Source organism: Fulmarus glacialis, unplaced genomic scaffold (genome assembly GCF_000690835.1).
Source record: "Fulmarus glacialis isolate BGI_N327 unplaced genomic scaffold, ASM69083v1 scaffold43990, whole genome shotgun sequence".
NCBI lineage: Eukaryota > Metazoa > Chordata > Aves > Procellariiformes > Procellariidae > Fulmarus > Fulmarus glacialis.
Window position 1 is genome coordinate 1 of NW_009189095.1, and position 20,186 is coordinate 20,186.

Sequence of the window (20,186 nt, forward strand, 5' to 3'; positions counted from 1 at the left end):
CTGAGGGTAGGTCAAAGGCCAAACCTCGCCACCTGCTTCCCGGGCGGGTCGCGTTTCCCCTCGCTCCTCTCCGCTCTCCATGTTCAACTTGGGGTTTTCTGCCAGTGCAGTGCCCGGGACTGAGGTCTGCCCAGCGCTGAGCAGCAAGGAGAGCTCGTGTTGCGTCTTGCAGGCTCTGTCTCTGCCTGTTTATCCCGGTGTAAGGGTTGGTTTTTTCCCAGCGCGGACACGTTTTTCCGCCTGCAGTTTCTTATGGCCTAAATCTTTTTTCTGCAGAACTGTTGTACAGCCAGGTGCTGCTTGTCCAGTGTTTGGGGGGTGATTTGTCTTTGGCGAGTGTACCGTCTTCCTCCCATCCCGGCTGAACGAGACCTTTTTGTCAGTTTTGTTAGCATCGTTTTGAATGCTCACTTTGCCTTCTCCTGTAGCTGTACCTCTCCCAGCTCTGCGTTGTCTGCGGTTTTAACAACTATCCTGAATGTCCTTAACCATTTTCCCTAAAGAAAGTCATCAACAGGACCAAACTAGGGCAAAATCTTTGGGGACCCCAACCCCAAGCGTTCATGTTCATAAAGCTCTGCCATCGAGTAAGTGTTGTCAGGGCTGGGGTGTATTAAAAGGCAAATGGAATTTTTTTATTTTAAGGCACTTTTTAGGTGAATTAATCTTCAGAAAAAAATAATGTGAAAGGTAAATATGCACGTGATTATTAATTTTGAGACATTTAAGTGATGAGTGTTTAACAGGTTTGTGTTTGGATTTGTTTCCATTAGTTTGCTGGGCAAAATAGTTTTACTATGTGTTTACTTTTTCAGTGGGATATTCTGCAGTTGCTCTTAATCATGTCATCGATTTTAAAGAAAAGAAACAGGTAATTTTTGTTGGGGTTATTTGTTCTTAGTGTGTTTTCTCTTGTAAACCTACATGCCTTATTACGTGTTCCCAAACAGCTTTATCTGCAGAATGCACATCTAGATGCAATACAAATGTCGACATTTGTGACAGAACTCCCATTTATAATTCAGTATAATTGCCTTGGAGTTAACTTTTAATGTGGTCTGTGTATTGTCCCTGGAAAATAGTTTTGTTAGCATGGCAGATTTCTTTCTAGAATTGGGACACAGCTTTTGTTTACATTGTAAACTTAACCCATGACATTTTGAATAACTTTGTTTTGTTCTCTTTTAAGGAAATTATCAAGCCAGTATCTCCTTCAGAGTTGTTTCCATCTTTGCCTATTGTACAAGTATGTCTAATTACATTCTATCTATGTATTATTATTCTGAGTTACATTTTTTACCTTGGTGTGTTTGTGTATGTGATTTTGTGTATTACATGTTAATCAGAAAAGAGAAATTTGTCCATTGCTTGATTGTTAAAACTGCTAGCATTGGAAGAATGGTACACTCACGTTAGAGTACGCTCTATTCATTATTTTAGAAATTATTAAAGAAATTGCTTCATGTGAATTTTGAATCTTCTTCTTGTAGTTAAATAATTACAGTATAATTCTTGAAATTTGAGGTTTGGAAATAACTTCCTGGGTTTGATGGAGCAAGATTTGGATATAATGAACCAAGTCTGTATTTCAAATTACTGACATGTTAATTCACAAACTGCTTTTGCTTGCAGTTGTGACCTGCCTGGGGAACCATAGCAGTATTAAAAGATACTCAGGTTTTCTGCATGATTTTACTTTTTTTTTCTTTATTTCTTTCTTTCTCCTTTCTATTGACCCTTCCTCAGAGAAACACAGTAAGTTGTTCTTTGTAAAGGGCAGGTATAGTATCAAACAGATCAACATAAAATAGGGAAGAGTAACTACAGACTTTAGAAAATTAGTATAGGCAAGAATATGAGTAAGGCACCATTTTCTTGGACAGGGTGAAAATCCCCACAAAGTTTTGCTTTGGAGCTTTTCAAGTCTTTTGTATTATTTCTTTTTTGTAGGGAACATCTAAAAGAATTAAAGTCTTAACCCGGCTAACGCTTGTTGTTTCTGATCCTTCCCATTGTAATCTCTTGGTAAGTATATTTAGTATATTAATTTTCCAATTTTTATTTCCTTTTCTCAATGAATGAATGAAACTTTGGAAATTGTATGGAAGAACTTTGTGGATTTTATAGGACACTCAGCAGTGATTTCTCAGATCACATCTTTAGCAAATAATGTGATCATGAAGAGATGCAGACTTACAAGACTGCATATGGCTTCTGTTGATCATTTGTCAATATGGGACAACAGTTCTGTTCCTCGGTTCTTTTCTTTGATTTCTGGACTTCTGTGCATAAACTAGAAGACCATGAGCAAGCCCTGTGTCTGTTTATGTTTTAGTGCTACATGATCGAAGCAAAAGGTGTAAGTGCCTTACTAGGTGGGTGGGACGAGCCTGAAAATGAGAGTGAATGACTTCACAGTATGGCTTGCAGCAGAGACCTACTATGTAATTGGATGATTATTGGCTTTGTTTTAGTACTTGAAAGGGAAAAAGGGATTTTCTTCTCATTATTTTGGTCATAATCGTTGTGCTTAGCTTTGGCATCTGCCAGAATTCAAAGTAGTAATTGTTTCCTCCTTTTGTAGAGATCAACATCTGCAAATATAAGGTTATATGACGTCATAGCAGTATTTCCGAAGACTGAGAAATTGTTCCATGTAAGTACAATCATCTGATCAGTAATGCTCATTCAGTAACTTTTAGTGCCTTGGGCTAGTTTGAGTACATGCTTTGTTCTGATTTTGTTTCCCATTTTATACAGGCCTGCATGTCGTGGGGCTAATTAAGCAACATAGGCTGCCTGGTCAGTTGATAGACTGAGAAGGTTTGGGAGGGATTGCAGGAGGCTGCAAGGCCTTGAGGTGACTGGTTAAAGTCTGAAACATCTACCTGATGAATGGACTTTTGTGCCCCTGCGCTGTGGTTTCCTTTGTGTGTCTTGTACTCTACTGAGTACTCCTCTCTAGTGAGGAAAGAAAACATGCTTCTTTTTTTCTTTTTCTTTTTTTTTCCCCCATATATATATACACACACACAATCAGCATGTAAACTTCTGTCTTGAACTTTAACCTCTCAAACTCTTACAGCTTCTTGAAAACACATTTGCTATCATCTGTTAGCACTAATTGTTCCTGGTCTCTGAAATGCCAGGGAAAGTGGGAGGATTTTAAAGTGGAACTAACATGGTTCTGAGAGTTACCTTCTTCCTTTTAGTCTTACGTCTTCTCTTGGAAGTTTGTCCAAATGAATAGCTGGTCTCTTTTTCCTTAATTTTTCTTTTTTTTTTTTTTTTATTTTAAATCAAAAGAGGAGCAAGAGCTTATGAGATGGAGCTAGTTCTGGTTGTCATAGTTTCTTATGAACAGATAAAATAAAATTTCCAAAAGTAAACATGCCTGAATAAACATACGACCCTTGCTCCGTTGCTAGACTGAGATTTCTGGTTTTGTTTTGAGTGTTTTGGATGCTCAAGTTGAGTGAGAGAAGGTTCACTTCTGTGACTTCATGATATGTTTGTTACTTTGCCTGCTGAGACGACCATTGAGGCTGTACAAAAGTAGAGCAGCCTCGGGGGAAATACTTGAAGGGCAGACAGTCATTTTCTCACTCAGATTTTATCCTGGCTGTTCAGAGCAAACTTGCAACTGAAAACTGCATCCACAAAATTTGTGAGTCTTTGAAGGTGTTGCTGTATCAGTGTTACCGAACAGATGCTGGCGCTTGTAGCAGTGGTAGCGTTCCAAGTGTGCTAGTGAGAGACAACAGTGGGTGTGAGTTGTTTTCAAAAGCTTAGTTAGGACTGATTTGTGACCTTAGCCCAACGTTGTTGTCTTTCATGTTGGTTTATATTAATAAAAATGCAAGTATTTTGAACAAAAACCCTAATACTCCGTCACTTCTATGGTTTTAGAAAAACAAGGTGTTGCAAGTGTGTTTGACTATGAACTGGTTTGGTCCATTTGTGGTGTTTGACTGAAGAAGACGTTTACAAATACAGTTATGTGCAGTAATTCTTCAGCCGTTACTAACAGCACCAACCATCATACTGTCTTCCAGCTTTTATCCATAGCTGCTATATCTTGAATAGACCCTTCCTACCAGAAAAATTCCTAGTTCTAAAACACTGTCCAAGGCAGAATGATCTCCGCTTGGCTTGTTGGGTGATAGGTGTTTGTTGTCTCCGTCTCTCTTAATTTTTAATTAAATTGTTCTCAAACACTTGGTAACAGCTGATGTGAGTGGTCTGATCAAGTGGAGCATCTGGAAGCAAGTCATCTTTTTGTCAGAATGTTTTTCTTACAAAACCCAAAAGTGTGACGTCTGACCTGTTGCAAGCTCATAAATAATAACAACATTAACTCTGAACTGGAAGAGTAGGTGGAAGTGTCCTGTCTCTGTTAGCCTTGGCAGGCAGCAAGCAGGCTTGCAGTTTAAAGCAGTGTGAAGAAGGCACAGGGACACCAAAAGAAAACGTGAATCTCTTTGGAGGAGTGCCAGACTTTACTTTCAAAGAGAGCTTGTCAGTATAAAACTGTGTTTGTGTTTCTTGTTGTTTTTTTTTTTAAATAAGTTAAAGGTACTTTCTAGTACTCCTGAGTACTTGTTTTGACACATTAAAATTATATTCTTCTGTTTTGTTTTTCTAAATTATTTCCCTTCCTTTTTGAAAACTTGTCCAAGTAGAGTACAAAGCAGGAGGCTGTAGAAGGCAAACTTTAAAGAATCTTTCAGCAGAAGAATTCAAGCATTAATTATAACAGTTACAGCTTAATGAAACTCATTTCTGACTGCTTTTATTTCCCTTGCAAGATTTTAGGACTCTTGGGGGTGTGAAAGAGGCGAATAGTTGTAAAATACTTTTGAGGGCCACTCTCCACCTCTTTCTTTTGGTCTCTGGCAGCAATGTAAAATCTCACTTCTCAAGCAAGCTCAATCAATTTATCATGTGTTTAAACAAGCTTCTGAAGCCAGGTAATCAGCAGGGGCATGCTCTGTTGTTTTTGGGGGAAAGGGCTTTCTCTCATTTAACGTTGGGTATTTTTTATTTTCAGCCATATTGTGAGTTCTGCTGTGGTTGGATGTCCAGCTGCGGCAGTGTTTAAGGCTAGTTTAACAGTTGGACTTGATCTTAAAGGTCTTTTCCAACCTAAGCGACTCTACGATTCTGTGATTCTATAAAGAGCTACTCATTTCTGCAGGCCCCTGTCTGCTCTGCTGGTGAAGCTGCTTGCTTAGCTGCATGGCAGTTCGGTTTGAGGAACACGCTTTCGGCTGAAAAGTAACCAGAGTTTTTGCCAAGTTATTTTGCAGGCGGATCCACTTTCCTGCTTTGATTCAGCATTCAGCCACACGGATAGTAGTGCCAGAGGATGGCTATGCTCTGGGCGGGCCAATGCAGATAGCGACTGTTTAAGCTGACACTCACAGGTGATGGACAGTGTGTTAGGAAGGAAGCAGGATTGTCAATGAGACCATCTTCATTGCTTCCATGCTGGCAGCTCTTTGAGCTGGGGAGGGAACCCAAGCATGTTTCTTGCAAACTGCATGAGGTGAAAGACCATCCTTACATGTTCACATTCAGGGCAGATCTGTATGTTTGTCTTTTGTTTAAAGATTTTAGATTTTCTAACTCTCTGTGGAGAGCTGTGTCAATTTTGTAGAGGTATCAACAGGGAGTCTGGCGCAAATGACATTATGCATGGAGTTTCAGCATATACCTCTGGCTCTTAGAACTCACGGATCTTTCGCTGTTAAGGATAAAGCCTTCTAGGGTGGGTCTTGCACCACAAATTAACTTTATATTTTAAAATTGGCTGTTGATAACTCAACATTACTTTGAGAGCATCCCCTTTCTCACCAATAATTTGGCACCTGGATTATTTTCCATAGAACAGGATTTTTCATGTTTTTGTAAAAGAAATACATGACCATTGGAGATGTCCTCTAATTTTAGCATGGCCCAAAACCAGTCTGTGCCCTCTTGTCACGAGCCAGGGAAGCTTTTCTGTCACTGAGTGTGGCAGTGATATGTACTGAAAGATGTGCTCAAATTCTCCAAATAATTTATATCCTCAGGGGTATGAGGAAGCTGTGTTTGCCAAGATAATTGTAGAATATGCTCCTTCTTTAAGTCTCCCAAGAGGATTGTTTTGGGCTGCAACAGAAAAAATAAGGTCTGTGCCTGTTGCTGTTAAAAATTTTTGCTTTTTAAGAATTCTGACTGGTTTAATCATATTAGTTAGTTCTGCCTGCTGCTTGTCAGCAATTAGCAGATCACCTAAAAAAACTTGCTTATATAAGTCTGAGGATGTAGTGCAAAGCCAAATTTCAATGTTTATTCCTAAAATGTTTGCCAAAGCTTTCTTCAGCCATCTAAGCAGTGGCGAATTTATTTATTTATGGCTCTCTGGAGTTTCCCAGCAGATGGGGCTCTTGCCTGCGGTGTGGCCGGGCAAGCACCCAGCTGTGAAACTGCTGCATATCATTTTCTGTATGAAGTTTTTGCACTTCAGATCCTTTCAGCAGGCAGGGTAACCTTAACTTGCCTCTGTGTGTGACTTGTCCAGGAGCCAAAGCTAGGCTGAACATTGGAGTGTTTGGAGAAATCTCCTCTCCCACTCTCCGTGCAGTGCAGGAATTCCTCCTTATGGGGAAATATGGCTCTTAAATTTGTTTTTCCTTGGTGGTGTTTTCTGAAATGTTCTTGTCACTGGAATCCTGTAGATATCCTGGCATTTGGGTCACTCCCTTTCCCACTGTGCTTAATTTGCAAAATGGAAAAGAGTTTTTCCAGTGTTTCTGGAGCTGATTAGGAAGGCTTGTTTTCTCATCACATAGGGTAACTTGCATGTTTCTGATGTGTATTTTTGCTTTCCTTCATTTTCAGCTTTCTCTCTTCCTGAATTTCCTGCAGTCTCACTGACGTCTTTTCTAGGACGTGATTCAGAGCTATTTGCTCTGTGTGTGTTCCCATAAATCACCTCTGTCTGGATGGTAGTTTGCACTCCACGTAAGAAAAGGATTTAAACTGGCTGTAGTAGGGCTAAACTTACACATGCAAGTCTAATTTGATGCAATAGATTCCAGCCGTGTCCCGCCTGACAGGTAGGGCATGAAGATAAAGTTTAGTCTGGATGGCCTGGTAGAGACATTTTAACATCAAAAACCTTGTGGTTTGCTGGATCTTTGAATTGCCTGCATGTGTGCTGTGGCGCTCTTGTCTAGGAGGGAGTGCTATCAGCAGCTAAGAAACATTCCTAAAGCTGGGCCTCTGCTCTCATCTCCATCCAAATTTCATGTGAACAAACTGGTAGAAGACTAGTTTGCAAAGCAATAGCCTGCCCTGCGTTAGAGCAGAGTGTGGCTACCCCGCAGCCCAGCCCTGGGACTACCCGCAAGCCCCACTGCTTTTGTGCCAGTGTGAGGGGGGAGGAATGGTTAGCACCTGGCCCAGGTGTATTTGGAGCAGTTGCTGGCAGGTTTCTGAAAGCAGAGAGTTCTCCTACACATAGAAAATGCCTTTTCAACATCTTCAGCCCATTTTATCTTTGTTACAACGCTGCTTACAGACGTTAATCTGGCCCTGGGTAATCATCTTTATGGGCTAGGCATATATAATTCCTACATGCTTTGTGTGCGTGAGATTATATGTAAGTCAAGGGCTCCCTTTTATGTGCACTTAATTTTCCTCTGTATGTCAGTGTGGAGATTCTCAACCCTTTGTTCGTTCCTTCCCTCTTTTAATACAGGCTGTAAATTGTGATGTGAGTTCAAAGCTAAGCTTTTAAACTCTGACCTCCAGTGCCATCTTGAGACTTTTCCAGAGATGTGGCTTTCAGGAAGGGCTGCACATTCCCCACCCAGCCAGGAAAGTGAGGCCCTGTGGATCGGCTTCCAGTACTGGGCGTGGGGCACCACCAGTCACTGTCCAACATTCTGCTTCTGTTTCAGTCTTTGGTTGCTTCTGGTAAAAATACTTAATCCGTAGAACAAGTGGTAGGTACACTGGAATTAGAGAGTGATGGGGTAAGAGGCAGTTCTTGGGCTGTTCCCTTTGTAAGCAGGGATTGTCCTTCATTAGCTGTGAGTTCTTTTGCCAAAGGCCAGCATTGCTTCTGCACGTCCCATGTCAGATAAGAACAAAGCAGTAAATCTCGGCTTTGCGTTGGTCATTATTTTATTGGAAAAGTAGTTCTGAAGGCTTGGGTTTTAAGCCCGAAATGCTTAAGCTGTGCACCTGTAGCCCTGCTGTTTTACTGGGATACCTAGAAGGCATAGTACCTCTTCATTTTAAAACTGAACTCGCCCTGGAGAGACATTTCTTGCATTAAGAAATGAAGGAGAATATCAGTGCACCTAAAGTTGGTTACACATTTTTTGGCTTATCTAATAATCTGTTCCTATTTCTTTGCTGTAGATCGCTTGCACAACTCTAGATGTGGATCTGGTATGCATAAATGTAACAGAAAAGCTGCCATTCTACTTCCGAAGGCCCCCTGTGAATATGGTAAATTTACATCTAAATTGTTTTCTTGCTGTTAAATTCTGTATTTAATGTCAGTCTGAGTTGAATTCCCTACCATTTTCCTCCCACCATTCCCATCCAAGTGGTTCTTTTATTTTCTTGCATAATGTATAGTGTTATTTCAGATGTCCTTCACTTCAAGGCCTCCACTGTAGTATTTAATACACAGTGATGTATGTTCTTTCTCTTTTTCCTTCCTGTCCCCCACTTAAGAAGGCAGAAGTGGTGTTCCCAAGGAATGGAAACAGAGCCTTAAGGGCACTGCTATGTGAAGCAGTGAGATGTGGTGTGATTGCTGACTAAGCTGCCTCCCAAACCAGAAGTGGTACAGCTGTGTCAGAATAGATAAACAGCCCTGTGATTTAAAAGACAGGAGAATGTGAATGTCAGTGTTAATTTGGGAGAAGGATGTCGTTGCAGTTATTTGGAGGATAATTGTATTGAATCCATACTTAGACAAAGGAATGTCTTGGCAAATGATTGAAATGTGGAATTGCTAAACATTTGCTGTGGGACACAAGATGGCTATCAGCATGGATCAAATATTTTGTTAATACAATTCTGCCTGCTGTTGGTGGTTTGCCAGAAAGCTTAATCTGAACATGCTCTTAGGTGAACTAATTTTTTCCTCTGAGTATATGTCAGGGTTCATTCCGCTTGGGCATTCTTGGCTGATGTAGTCCTTAGTGCTTAAAAATTTAAATTTGAAATCGGCTAGAAATCCTACTTCCTCTTCTACAGAAAGTTTGACCTAGAATAAAAATTAAAAATTAACTAGAATTAATCCTGAAACAAAACGAAAGTAATACTTTGGAATTTACTACAGACTGGGAATTTCAACATTCCATTTGGAATAACAATTTTATATGAAATGTTGTTTGAAAGTACCCTAGCTGCCTAAAACTCCAGCAGCTGACCCAGGTGAGGAGTTGAGTGGCTCTTGGAGCCCTGTGTTTGGAGGCATTTTTCTTACAAGCTACTTCTCAGCTTCCACACTGCCAGCTTCAAGGCAGTCAGTCTGTCCGACTGGTTTTGTGCACCCTCAGGCAGTCAGTTTTGGTTGTTGTGATGCCAGACAGACAGATTGGCAGGCAGCTGAAGTGGTGGGGATGAGGTTAAAAATCTGCTTGGCTGGAAGTTGGTGTATTGCCATCACCTGTTTTGGTTTTGATAAATTCAGGCTTCTCTTCTTGTTTGCAGATGTCAGACCAGCTCTGCGTAAAACATTTGATGTGTACATAGCTTCTGTTGTGTTCGCATTCAGAGGTCATGCGTGGATGGGAGCTGGATTAATTCCATCTGTATTCAGTTACTGGAATCTTTTACAGTTTTAACATTGCAGCATTTTTTTAATAATATGAGTATAAAGCATAGAGTAACATTTCAGGCAAATGTAGTATAGGCCGGGGAACTAAGAACTCCTAGCTTTGAATTGTGTCTTCATCACTAACTCACTGTGTCCTATAGCAAGTTGCTTAACTCTTCTCTGTGTGTTTGCAAAAACAAAAATACTAGGCTTTTGGTGAGGTACTTTAAGAGATAGCAAGGGATTTTAAAGCAGCTGAAAATATATTACTATTTGGAACCTCTCCTCTGACTCACTGTTATTTAACATTGTCACAAATAACAGAGTATGCTGTGAGACAGGAGAGAGGGGACCTCACTGCTGCTTTTATGCAAGGACAAATTCCTCATCCGCAAGATGCGGGTACTGTGGGAAGCGGTGGTCTTCCTTACAGCAGGCTGTGGGGCTAGAGGGGGAGGGTCCTCAAAATTTCAAGACTTGTTTCTGACCAGCAGTGGTTACCTGTTTCTTCAACTCTGTGATAGAGGAAAGCCAGTTGCAACAAATAAGTGGCTGGTATTTCTTTGTTTGTTAAACCATATTTATCTGTCATCCCAAGATTCAAGCACACATATCTGGTGTACAGTGAAACGTTCCCCGCCCCAATGCTCTGCTGTGCTCTCGCTGGAACAATTCCGCCTTAATTTTTTCCATATATAACGCGGTTAAACTGTGTTATAAGCTGCATCAATAATAGACAGCAGTTGTTAGATTGTTATGCTTCTCTCCTTTTGATTTTTGATCACTCTCTTTCATGTGAAGGCAATAGATCGAGGCATTTACTTTGAACTTCTTTACACGCCTGCCATCAAAGACTCCACAATGAGAAGATACACAATTTCAAATGCGATCAGCCTGATGCAGATCTGCAAAGGAAAGGTAAGTTCTCAAAGTGAAAGCAAGCTAATTAATTCAGTTCAAATTCTTCTGGAGTTGTACAGACTGAGCCATTTTAAATGAGTTTGATGCTGGGATTTCTGAAGCTGTGACTGAATCTTTGCCTACTGATACAAAGACACAATTATTCTAGCTCCAGATACTTCCAGCCATGCACCATTGCACGCTTTCTTCTTAAGTTGTCAAACTGTTAGATTCTTTTTTCAGAACAACCTATCTGTTATTATTGTATGCAATACCCAAAACGAAGGGAAAAAAAGTGCAAGAGATCTGAGGTTTGCACTAGAACTAGAAATCCATGCATCTCTTTAAAATCCCCCATTTCATATTTCTGATGGACCAAAAGCTCTTTTTTGATAGTATAGCTTGAATATGCGGGGTAGAAAATAATACGAAAAAAGTAGAAATCTTGTATTGTTAAACTGTTAGTAAATTCCCAGTGTACAAAACAGACCCAACAGCTAGCTGGCTATAAGCCAGGGCTTTGCTGCAGTCAGTTCAACTGCATTCTTCCCTGCTAATGAAACCCAAAGAAGAAGTAACGCTTGCAGCTGAGATGCCTGTAATCCATTGCTTTCATACTTTACTTCCTCCCAGGCTAAGCTGCCTGGCATGCTGGGTCCTCTCAGGCCATGTTTGTTTTTTAACAGGGAAGCATATCATGATATGTATCCAAGTTAAAAGATATTGTAGCTCCCATAATCTTTATTGGGAACGGCCTTTGCTGCACTTAGCTAGTCCAGAGAAACCAAAATTGGCATTACCCTGCAGATCTAGTATGAAGTGGGATATACAGGTTGGAAGGCCAATTAAAAGCAGATCTGTTGTTACCTCGGTTCCCCTCCGGCATGGCAGCCTATTTTATAGGACAGCAGAATGGGTCAAACAGATGAATTCCCTTAGTGCTACAGAAGAAAGTGAGTGTTTGCATGGCCTTTCCTGAGAAGCCCAGCTCTGGGAGTTGATTGCACAAAAATACTGACTTGGAGATGAGGTACATATACACAAAGCTCCTTTCCTTTGGTATTCCTTTTTGCCAGTGCTCCTCTTTCCTCTGTGCAGTTAAAGATGTGCTTCGTATGAAGTTGTTGATTTGGAGAGCATCAGTTGAGTTGGCATCACAAACAGAGCAAGTGAGACGTTCGGGCGCTTGGTCTGTGCACAGTGCCCTTTCTTCCTGCATCTCTCAATCTAGTGCATCATCTGTGCCTGGAAGGTAAATCAGCGGGAGCTGGGCACGACAAGTTGTTGTTACGCACTGGAAAAGCTGGGAGAGGACTGCTAGCTTGTCTTTGTTTCTTGCCTTTATTTTTTGTCTCCAGGCTCAGTGCCTGATGGGCCAGCAGAGATGGTTATTAGCCTCACTGACAGTTTGTCTCCATCAGTTATCTAAAGGCCTTTTTTTAACAAGACATGGCATAGCTGGCCCATAGGCTGCTTGCATTGGCACCTGGCACACAGTCCTTGCCTTCTGTAACCTATAGTTGTTGAACTTGTAGCAGCTTTTGGATCCTTTTGTTCCTCCTCTGTTGTAGTCGGGCGGAGAAACTGCCAGAAATTTACTCATGTCCTCCACTGGCGTTGAGCAGAGTCCTTAAAACATGTTAAAATGTGCAGGGAATGAGTGAGGGACTCGCCTGCCTTGCCAGACAGAAGGTGCGCATAACCACAGTCCCTCACCTCCTGTGTTTTGGTAACTGAGTGTGGGTACTGTGCCTGGAGCAGCGTACTGAACAGCTGCTGTGTCCTTTACCTGGGGAGATAATGTTTTGCCTTTGAGTTCTTCCCTTTAGCCTTTCCCTTGGATTTGCCTTTGCCTGCCTCTCCTTCACTTGTTAGCAGTGCTTTTCTTGTCTGCTCTTGTCTCCTCCCGTCTTACCCATCCCCTAACTGGAAGCCAGTTGCCTTTGAACCAGGCGGAGCACATCTCCAGTGCACAGCAGTGAACCACAATCCTGCGCTGGTTCAAGATGGCTTGCGCAGCTGCTCTGGGAGCTCCCCTGAGCCTGGGAGACAGGCATTGGTTGCTACAGCTCAGAGCAGGAGACTTGAATTTTCCCAGCAAACTCTTGCAGTCAGCACCACTGAAGCTCAAAAGCACCCTTGGGATCCATAGTGCAGTCATTTTAAAGGTGAACTACGCAGAAAGAAATGTCCTAGGCTCCATCGTGATGTGTGCTGTTAAGTCACTTTGATGTATGTATTGCTTCCACTTCCAGCTTTCCCCGTGCTAAGGCAGAGTTGTGCGTCCCATCCTTTCCTCCTCAGCACATGAGGAAACCTTGGGCACAGTGTGAACATGCAGTCATTTCCATCCAAATAGCTCTTTATGGGTTGAGTTCCAGCTGCGCACAGAGCGTTTTCTTCCAGTGTCTGCCCTGCTCTTTGTGCTGGGGAGGTGGCAGAACAAGCAAAGCAGTGCAGGGAAGGGATCAAAAGCCCCACCTTGTAACTGGAGGTGGTGTGATGTGTTGGTGGTACTGACGTCAGAGAGGGAAAGTCTTTCACTGCTTCAGTACAATTCTCATTCCCACCCACTCAAGCAGGAGTTCCCAAAGCCTTCATTATAATAAAAGGTGCAAGGAATTTTTTGCTGCTGCTGCAGTTTCCACCTGTGCAAAACAGTCTTCCCCTGGGTGAGCATCTGATGGGTTTAACATCAGAAGAGCGCTGGCAGCTAAGCTGTGGTATCTGCCAACCCCCGAGCAGTCACGTACGTGTTCTGTAGAAACCCTTTGGGGAGAGAAGGGAGAAGGATATCTCTCTGCCTGGTGATTTTCATGGGGGTGCCAGTGTTGAGGGAAGTGAGTGTATGGCATGAATTGGCAGCCACTGCCTAGCTGCAGACAGGTTTCCTCAACCACTGTGAGTTTGGTTAAGGCCAACGTGAATACTGAGGTTAGGAATGAGTTGTACCGCAACACAGAGAGTAGGCTGAAAATTTGGGAGCAACAAACTGTCTAAAGGCACTATTTGTAAGCTGCTTCTGGGGGATCCTGGACTCCTCTTCTAAGTCCATTTCTGTTACAGCTCAGGCCGAGTTGTCATTTTTGTGGGGCCTCTTGCAGCTAGTGTAAATAAAGGGGGAACTTCCTAACACAGTGTGTGCAACTCTGCATTTCTTCTTTACCACTATGGTCCTTTTAAAGTCCACTATGGGAGATACAGGCTGATAGGTGCTTGCTTAATGCCATCACTGATGTTTATACTGCTTAGCCTATCCCTCTAAAAGGTGCAGTGCTTATTCAACTCACATCTGTCTGTGAGAGGTTTGTAACTGCAAAGGAGGGCTTGTCCCTGTGCCCCTCTCTCTGTAGGGGACAGGGAGATAACCTGGGTTTATTCATGTCCCCAGATTAAGATCCACACTCTGCTAGAATTCACTTCATCTGAGGGCATCAGATACTCTGATGGTATCAGATACTCTGATGGTTAATTGGGCTCTGAGTCTGAACTTAGCTAATGCTCATAAAGTCTTTGCTGCTTGCTGATTTTTTTTCATTTCTTGATGCTGTCTGACAGATGAATGTTTTTTTCTCTTTTGTTTTTCAGAACATTGTTATATCTAGTGCAGCTGAAAGGGTAAGTTCCAGATTTTTGTTGGTCAGAAAAATTTGAGAATTTATTTGTGGCTGAAAATACAGCTTTAATTATGTATTAAACATACAAAAATTGTAATTTTAAATATGATTGCCATCTTGTGGGTTTTTTTGATCAAAATCTGTTTTACCAAAGAATTGTATTGTGGGGTTTGGGGTTTTTTTTGTTTGTTTGGGTGGGGGGTTTTTTGCTGCTGTGGTATTTTCCATTACAGTTTTCTCCCAGATGGGGACTCTGTTTGCCAGAATAATAGTATTTGCTTGATTTCCTAGTGCATCTTCAGCAGCTTGCTATTATGTAGCATTTAATCTTGCCTTCCTGATAGCCCTGTCCTGCCTGTTCACACTTGTCAGCCTGTGAGAGAGTGCATGCACATATCCAAACTTCCTTGTTTTGTTTTAGCCTCTAGAACTACGAGGTCCTTATGATGTGGCTAATCTGTATCCTTTTTCTAAGTCAAAGACAGCAGTTAATAGTAACATGTGAAAGTTCAAAGTGGTTTTGAAATACTTCCATCCTTTACACTCCTTGAACCTTACACATTGATGGTTGTTGGTGACCAATTCAATGAATCAGGGCTCTGAGTGGGTGTGGAAGGAGCAACATATCTTGGTCATGTGGTGGCACGAGCAGTCAAAATAGTAATGTCTGTGTTCAGCTACAGGTATGTTTTGTTGTGATATGCATTGATATTGTGTGGATGTAAGTAGAGAAATTAATAAAAACAATGAAAATCTATGGACACTGTGAACCAAACCAGAAGTTATTACTTATGATCTCCAAGGTACCATATCTTAGGTAGAAGAAGCTATAAAATCATCTTTATAATAAGAAAGAAAAAGTTTCTATCTGAGTGCTGGTTACTTCTGTTCTGAATTTTCCAGTCCTTAGTTACATATGTGCTGTTAAATTAAGTGGCTGTGTTCTAGAAACCAAGGAGAGTGTCTTTTCTCCCTTCTTTTAGGAATTTGGATGCATTTTTACTACTCCCCCCTCCCCGCCCCCGAGCGCGTATCTGGACTGTCCCTTGAAGGGGAGGAGCGTGCTCTGAGTCATGAGAACCATGTGGGAGGCTGTGTGGCCTGGAAGGATTTTATATGCAACATTTCCTTCCCTCTTAAAAAGAGCAGTCAGGCTCAACTCAAATTAACATACATAATCTGGTGTCATCTGTGCTCAAGGTGGCTGGGAACTTTTCAGCATAATGCTTTTGTATCAGATGATGCCCTCTCCCCAAAACTGAAATTTTCAATGGGGTCATTCTTGTACTTGATTATGCCTATAAAAATGTTCCTGTGTTGACAGGCTTTTATTTTCAAAAGTACAGCTTCTTGTCTGCAAAAAAGCAAGGTTGCCAGGCACTTTCCAGGAGGGCTGCTGGGGAACTGCAGCCAGGAGAACTGGGTGCCTCGGTTCCCTGCCTCTGGGTAACCTTATGCAAAATGTCACTTTGAGTTACAGCTTTGCTAATTCCCAGTTATTTGTAGAGTAAGCAAACCTATCATGCAGACAGACTTCCCTATACTGTTCATTCCTTTCTGTGCATTTTGATCCTGAACAAAGACGACAGAGGCTTGCTGTTTGGCCTGTCAGAAAGTGAAGCCAAGGCAGCCGTGTCTACCAACTGCAGAGCCACCATGCTTCATGGAGGTAAGTGAAAAGCACATGCAAACTTACCTAAGTAACACTTGCATTTGTTAAACTAAGTTCATGTTAATGCGTGTTTTCCAAAAGGTCTGAGACCTTATAGAGTAAGTCAGCTTGGGGTTTTAGCTCCTTTGTCCAATGCATGAAGAGGAGCTTGTGCAGCAAGAGTGTTTTATTTTCCCTTGTTGCCATGTTAGCAAATCAGTGGCTGAATTGATGGTGCTGTCTGTACTGGAGTACTCGGTTAACCACATCAGCGAGTCATAAACTGTTTAGCCAAAACACAAACCTGCCTGTTGTGCTTCATAGTAAAACTATCCCTTGTTCCAGAAAGGCTTGAATGCTGGTCTTGGTGACACCAGCAGAAACTACATCATTGACTTCAAGAAAATCGGGATGCATGTGTTTTGCATTTCCCCTCTTGCAGCATGAGTGCAGAAGCAACATTTGCCATGTCCCTTTCTGATGCTTCATTATGTGGTCTATTTCTGGCTCGCTCTTCAGTGTGGACCATTTAAAACTTGGTACAAAATCAAATACCGTGAGTGCTTGCTGCTTAGAAAAAATATTTCATATAGTGTATGATGGCTTGAAGTGTTTTGGTGAAACAAAACTTGCTTCCTTATGCTCTCAGCAGAGGCAGCTCACAGTAGTTCTCTTCTGCTTGCCCATTTTTAATACTAAGAAAGTGGAAATTTAGCTTGTGGCCCCCTGCACTGGAAATCAAAAGGTTTCCAGTTGTATTTTGTGTCCTGGTGTCAGTGCAGCAAAGAGATGCCACAGTTTGTGTTCCAGCAATCAATTTAGACCCTTGCTTTCCACTGCATCACCAATTTCTCCATCTCTACCCTCCCTTTCACATGCTTATTTATTGGTTCTTAGTGTTTCTTGATTTTTGTTGTTTATTCTGATGGCAGTTTAACTTTGTGACTGAGTAGTTGTATCTAGCTCTTAATTTCTGCCTCTGTCAAAGTTTGTTGGGTAGGTATGATTTTTAGTCACCTTCCCAACAACTTGAGTTGTTCTAAGTTTCAAACACACAGTAGGATTTGGTTTGCATCTCTTGTTTCAGTAGAGGTGGGGCTTGAACCTGTTGTAATTCACAGCAGGTAGCTTTGATCTCTTGGAGAGGGCATTTCTGTGAACAGAGTCCTCCTCCAGCCTGCTACTTGTCTACATGAAGACAGTGTGTTGGAAGAATTTTTGTCAAGTTTATGTGGAATTTCTCAAGACTATCATCTATCTTATCTGTGAAACTAAATAGCAGATGTCATTTCCCTGTCCCCCAAAGAACACCGGCCCAGAATAAGTCAATAGATTTTGGCAAGGTTCTTGCAGAGCCTCTTGCTAACAGATTATTTGTAGGGAATCTCTTCTACCTCAAATTTTGCAGAGAAGCCTCCCACCAGTAGTTCTGAAATTGGATTGGGCTCACTAGGTTGTTTGGCAAACATATGAGGAGTTGGGTAACATCACACAGTAGTATTTTATGGTAATGCTGAGGGTTCTGTAAATAAAATATTCTTGAATACCATAAAGCCACTTACTTGGTATGTATAGGGGAGCCTCTGCCAATATAGCTGTGCCAGCATAGTCTGTTTAAGAATCCTGGGGTATGTGAATACTTTTTTTTTATATTTTTTTAAGAACAGTATGTTTTGCTCAGAAATGCAGAAATACTTTTGACAGTGTTTCAAGAATGTGTCCTTCTGTGACTATTGAACAAATTAAGCCTGGTTTCCTATGGTTTTGTGTGTCTGCAGCCCCTCAAACCCTGCAGAACTCAGTTTTCCCTTACATTTGCTGTAATTCTACACCCACCATCAGATTTCCCCCTTTAGTTTCCCCACTCCATAAGGCCAGCATATCCCTGCCCATGCAGGTTGCTTACCTGCTGTGTGTGCTGACTGGCTGGCTGTTAAACGTGTTGAACTGTGCTTTGGGGCATGGACACCTGCAATAAGTATGCATTAAATGCATTAGTGTCGTTTTATTTGACGTACTACAGCTTCTGCTTGTATATTCCAGAAACTCGGAAGAGTGCCTGTGGGGTAGTGTACACGGTGAAGAAGCCTCGCAAGGTTGAGGAGGAAGAAACAACACTGCCAGCCTGCAAAAAAGCTAAGACTGAAGCTTGAGGACTGAACCAATTGTCAACAGGAGCCTCCATCCCATCTTTACCAAGTGTTGAGTCTTTCCCCACCCTCCAGCCAGCCCAGTTCCTCCCTTACTGCTTTATTTAGCCTGGAGAAGAATTATTCTTCTGTTGTTCAAGTGAGGAAAGCTGCACGAATGAGTCTGCTGAATGGTAGTTTACCGCATCTGAAAGGTCATGCTGGGCTTCTGGCCAAGGTCAGGAGACGTCTCTCCACCCTGTCTTAGGTCTTCTGGAGTTAGTGCAAACTCAACGTTTCTAACATACAGAAATTTTCAATTGTACAGGTGCATTCCTTTTTTATTAAAAATGTTTCTAAGAACACAAAGTCTAGCTCTTATGGTTTCTCAAGTTTTAAACACATCTCTGTACTAAACCCTACAACTGCAAGCCAGTAGATGAAGTTTACCTTCAGTGGCCTGTGGAGAATAATGGTGTGTTAAAAAAAAAAAAACCACAATCTGCTTCCCATTCTGTTTCCTGATCAATGGCTATAAAGAAGATCCCAGTATCTGTCACTTTCTAGGAGATATCTTGGATTTGTGTTACAGTAGGACTGACTGACCTGACCTGCTAGACACACATCCCAAAGGCCATCCCTGTCCTGCAGCTCTTAAAACCAAGCAGTAACATGAGGTGGTTACCACAGATGGGAAGGAATAGCCCAAGGTTACACTGAATGTATGCTCAGCGTGGTATGTTGCAGTTGCAGTGTAACAGCTGTCTCACCTTGGCCTGACCAGTCTCCATGTCACATCATTTTTACTGCATCATTTCCTTCTTTATGTCCTTGTCTGGCAGTGTTGCCTATGAGAGTTTTCATTTTGCTTCCTCCTGCCTTTCTGTTTTCTTTCCTGTTAATGCCTCAGTAAACCTAATCTGGCTGCCAAAAAAGCAATCATAACAGATTTAGAATCAGCAGAGCATTTTCAGAGCTCTTCCAAATGTTGACTGAAGTTTTTCTTTTGATTAAACCAATATAAAAATTATGTAAGGTACTGTACTCAAGATACTCTTGAGCCAGCTTTACCGTGAATATTCCAATTCTCTATTTGCATCTTGACAGCAAGTTGAGAAGTGGAAGTTACAGTATGTAAAATACTGCAGAAATCTTGCATTGGGTCATCTCTGAGCTTTTAGTAACTGGACTGAGCAGAATGGATGAAGTTCTCTGTAGACTAACAGTTCTATATAATGCTGGTGTAAGAAGTCACAACAGCTTTTGCTTTATTCAACAAATAATGAAATATTTTTCCTTTATGTTATTATTTTACTTTGTGATTTGAGTCTGTTTTATTATAGGTATTGGGATGTAATATATATATACATGCAGTAGTTTATCATTTATGGACTTATGTCCAAAACGATGCTCTAACCAGAGGAGAGGCAGAAATGTGTTTGCAATTTTCTGAATGACACATTATCTTGCCTTGGCCAGAGAATAACCTACCTTGAGCATGAGAGAAGTTGTTTGGTAATTAGCATATGCAAAGAGGCTTTTGAATGCTAGAGATCCTTCTTGCTACTTGTTTGACTTGATTTAAAAAATTTACAGTCAGTGTCTTCGCCCTTTAAGTAGATACAGTGCTGCCGTAGATACAGGAACTGATTGAAAAGTTTCTTCTCCCCCAGTTTCCTGAAGCACGTTGTTCTGGCCACTTTCATGCCTGAACAATTGAACCGCTTCTCAGTTAGGATGATAAACAAACTGAGTTAGCCAGCACTGATGTCATTTCTATTTCCTGCAAGGCGTGCTCCCAGTGTCCGGGTAATTGTGCAGCAACAAGTAGTGAAGTAGTGGCTTGCAGAGAAGGGCAGCGAGAGGAGGTGTGCCATAATTTTTATGAAGAGTGTGTTCACAAATAAAGCCTGCGGCTGGCAAGGTGACACTCGCGAGTTACGGTACTTGTGTCAGAAAAGTCTCATCTGTCTAAAGCTGTTGGCATCAGTCTAGGAGAGCTGGCTGCAGACAGAATAGGCATTTCTTCTGCTTGCTCCTCTGTGGGGTTTCTGTAAATT

The 20,186-nt window shown here is 41.7% G+C and overlaps 1 protein-coding gene across 1 annotated transcript; it reads left to right on the forward strand.

The window, feature by feature from the left end:
• Positions 1–815: 815 nt before the first annotated feature.
• Positions 816–18,462, forward strand: RPP30 (ribonuclease P/MRP 30kDa subunit; the record flags this gene model as incomplete). The annotated part of the gene is made up of 10 exons (XM_009580967.1): positions 816–871; positions 1,190–1,246; positions 1,951–2,025; positions 2,585–2,656; positions 8,416–8,505; positions 10,631–10,747; positions 14,318–14,347; positions 14,768–14,805; positions 15,936–16,015; positions 18,041–18,462. Coding segments are annotated over 10 exons (725 nt in total), but the record flags the coding sequence as incomplete, so codon positions are not given.
• Between the last annotated feature and the right edge of the window lie 1,724 nt (positions 18,463–20,186).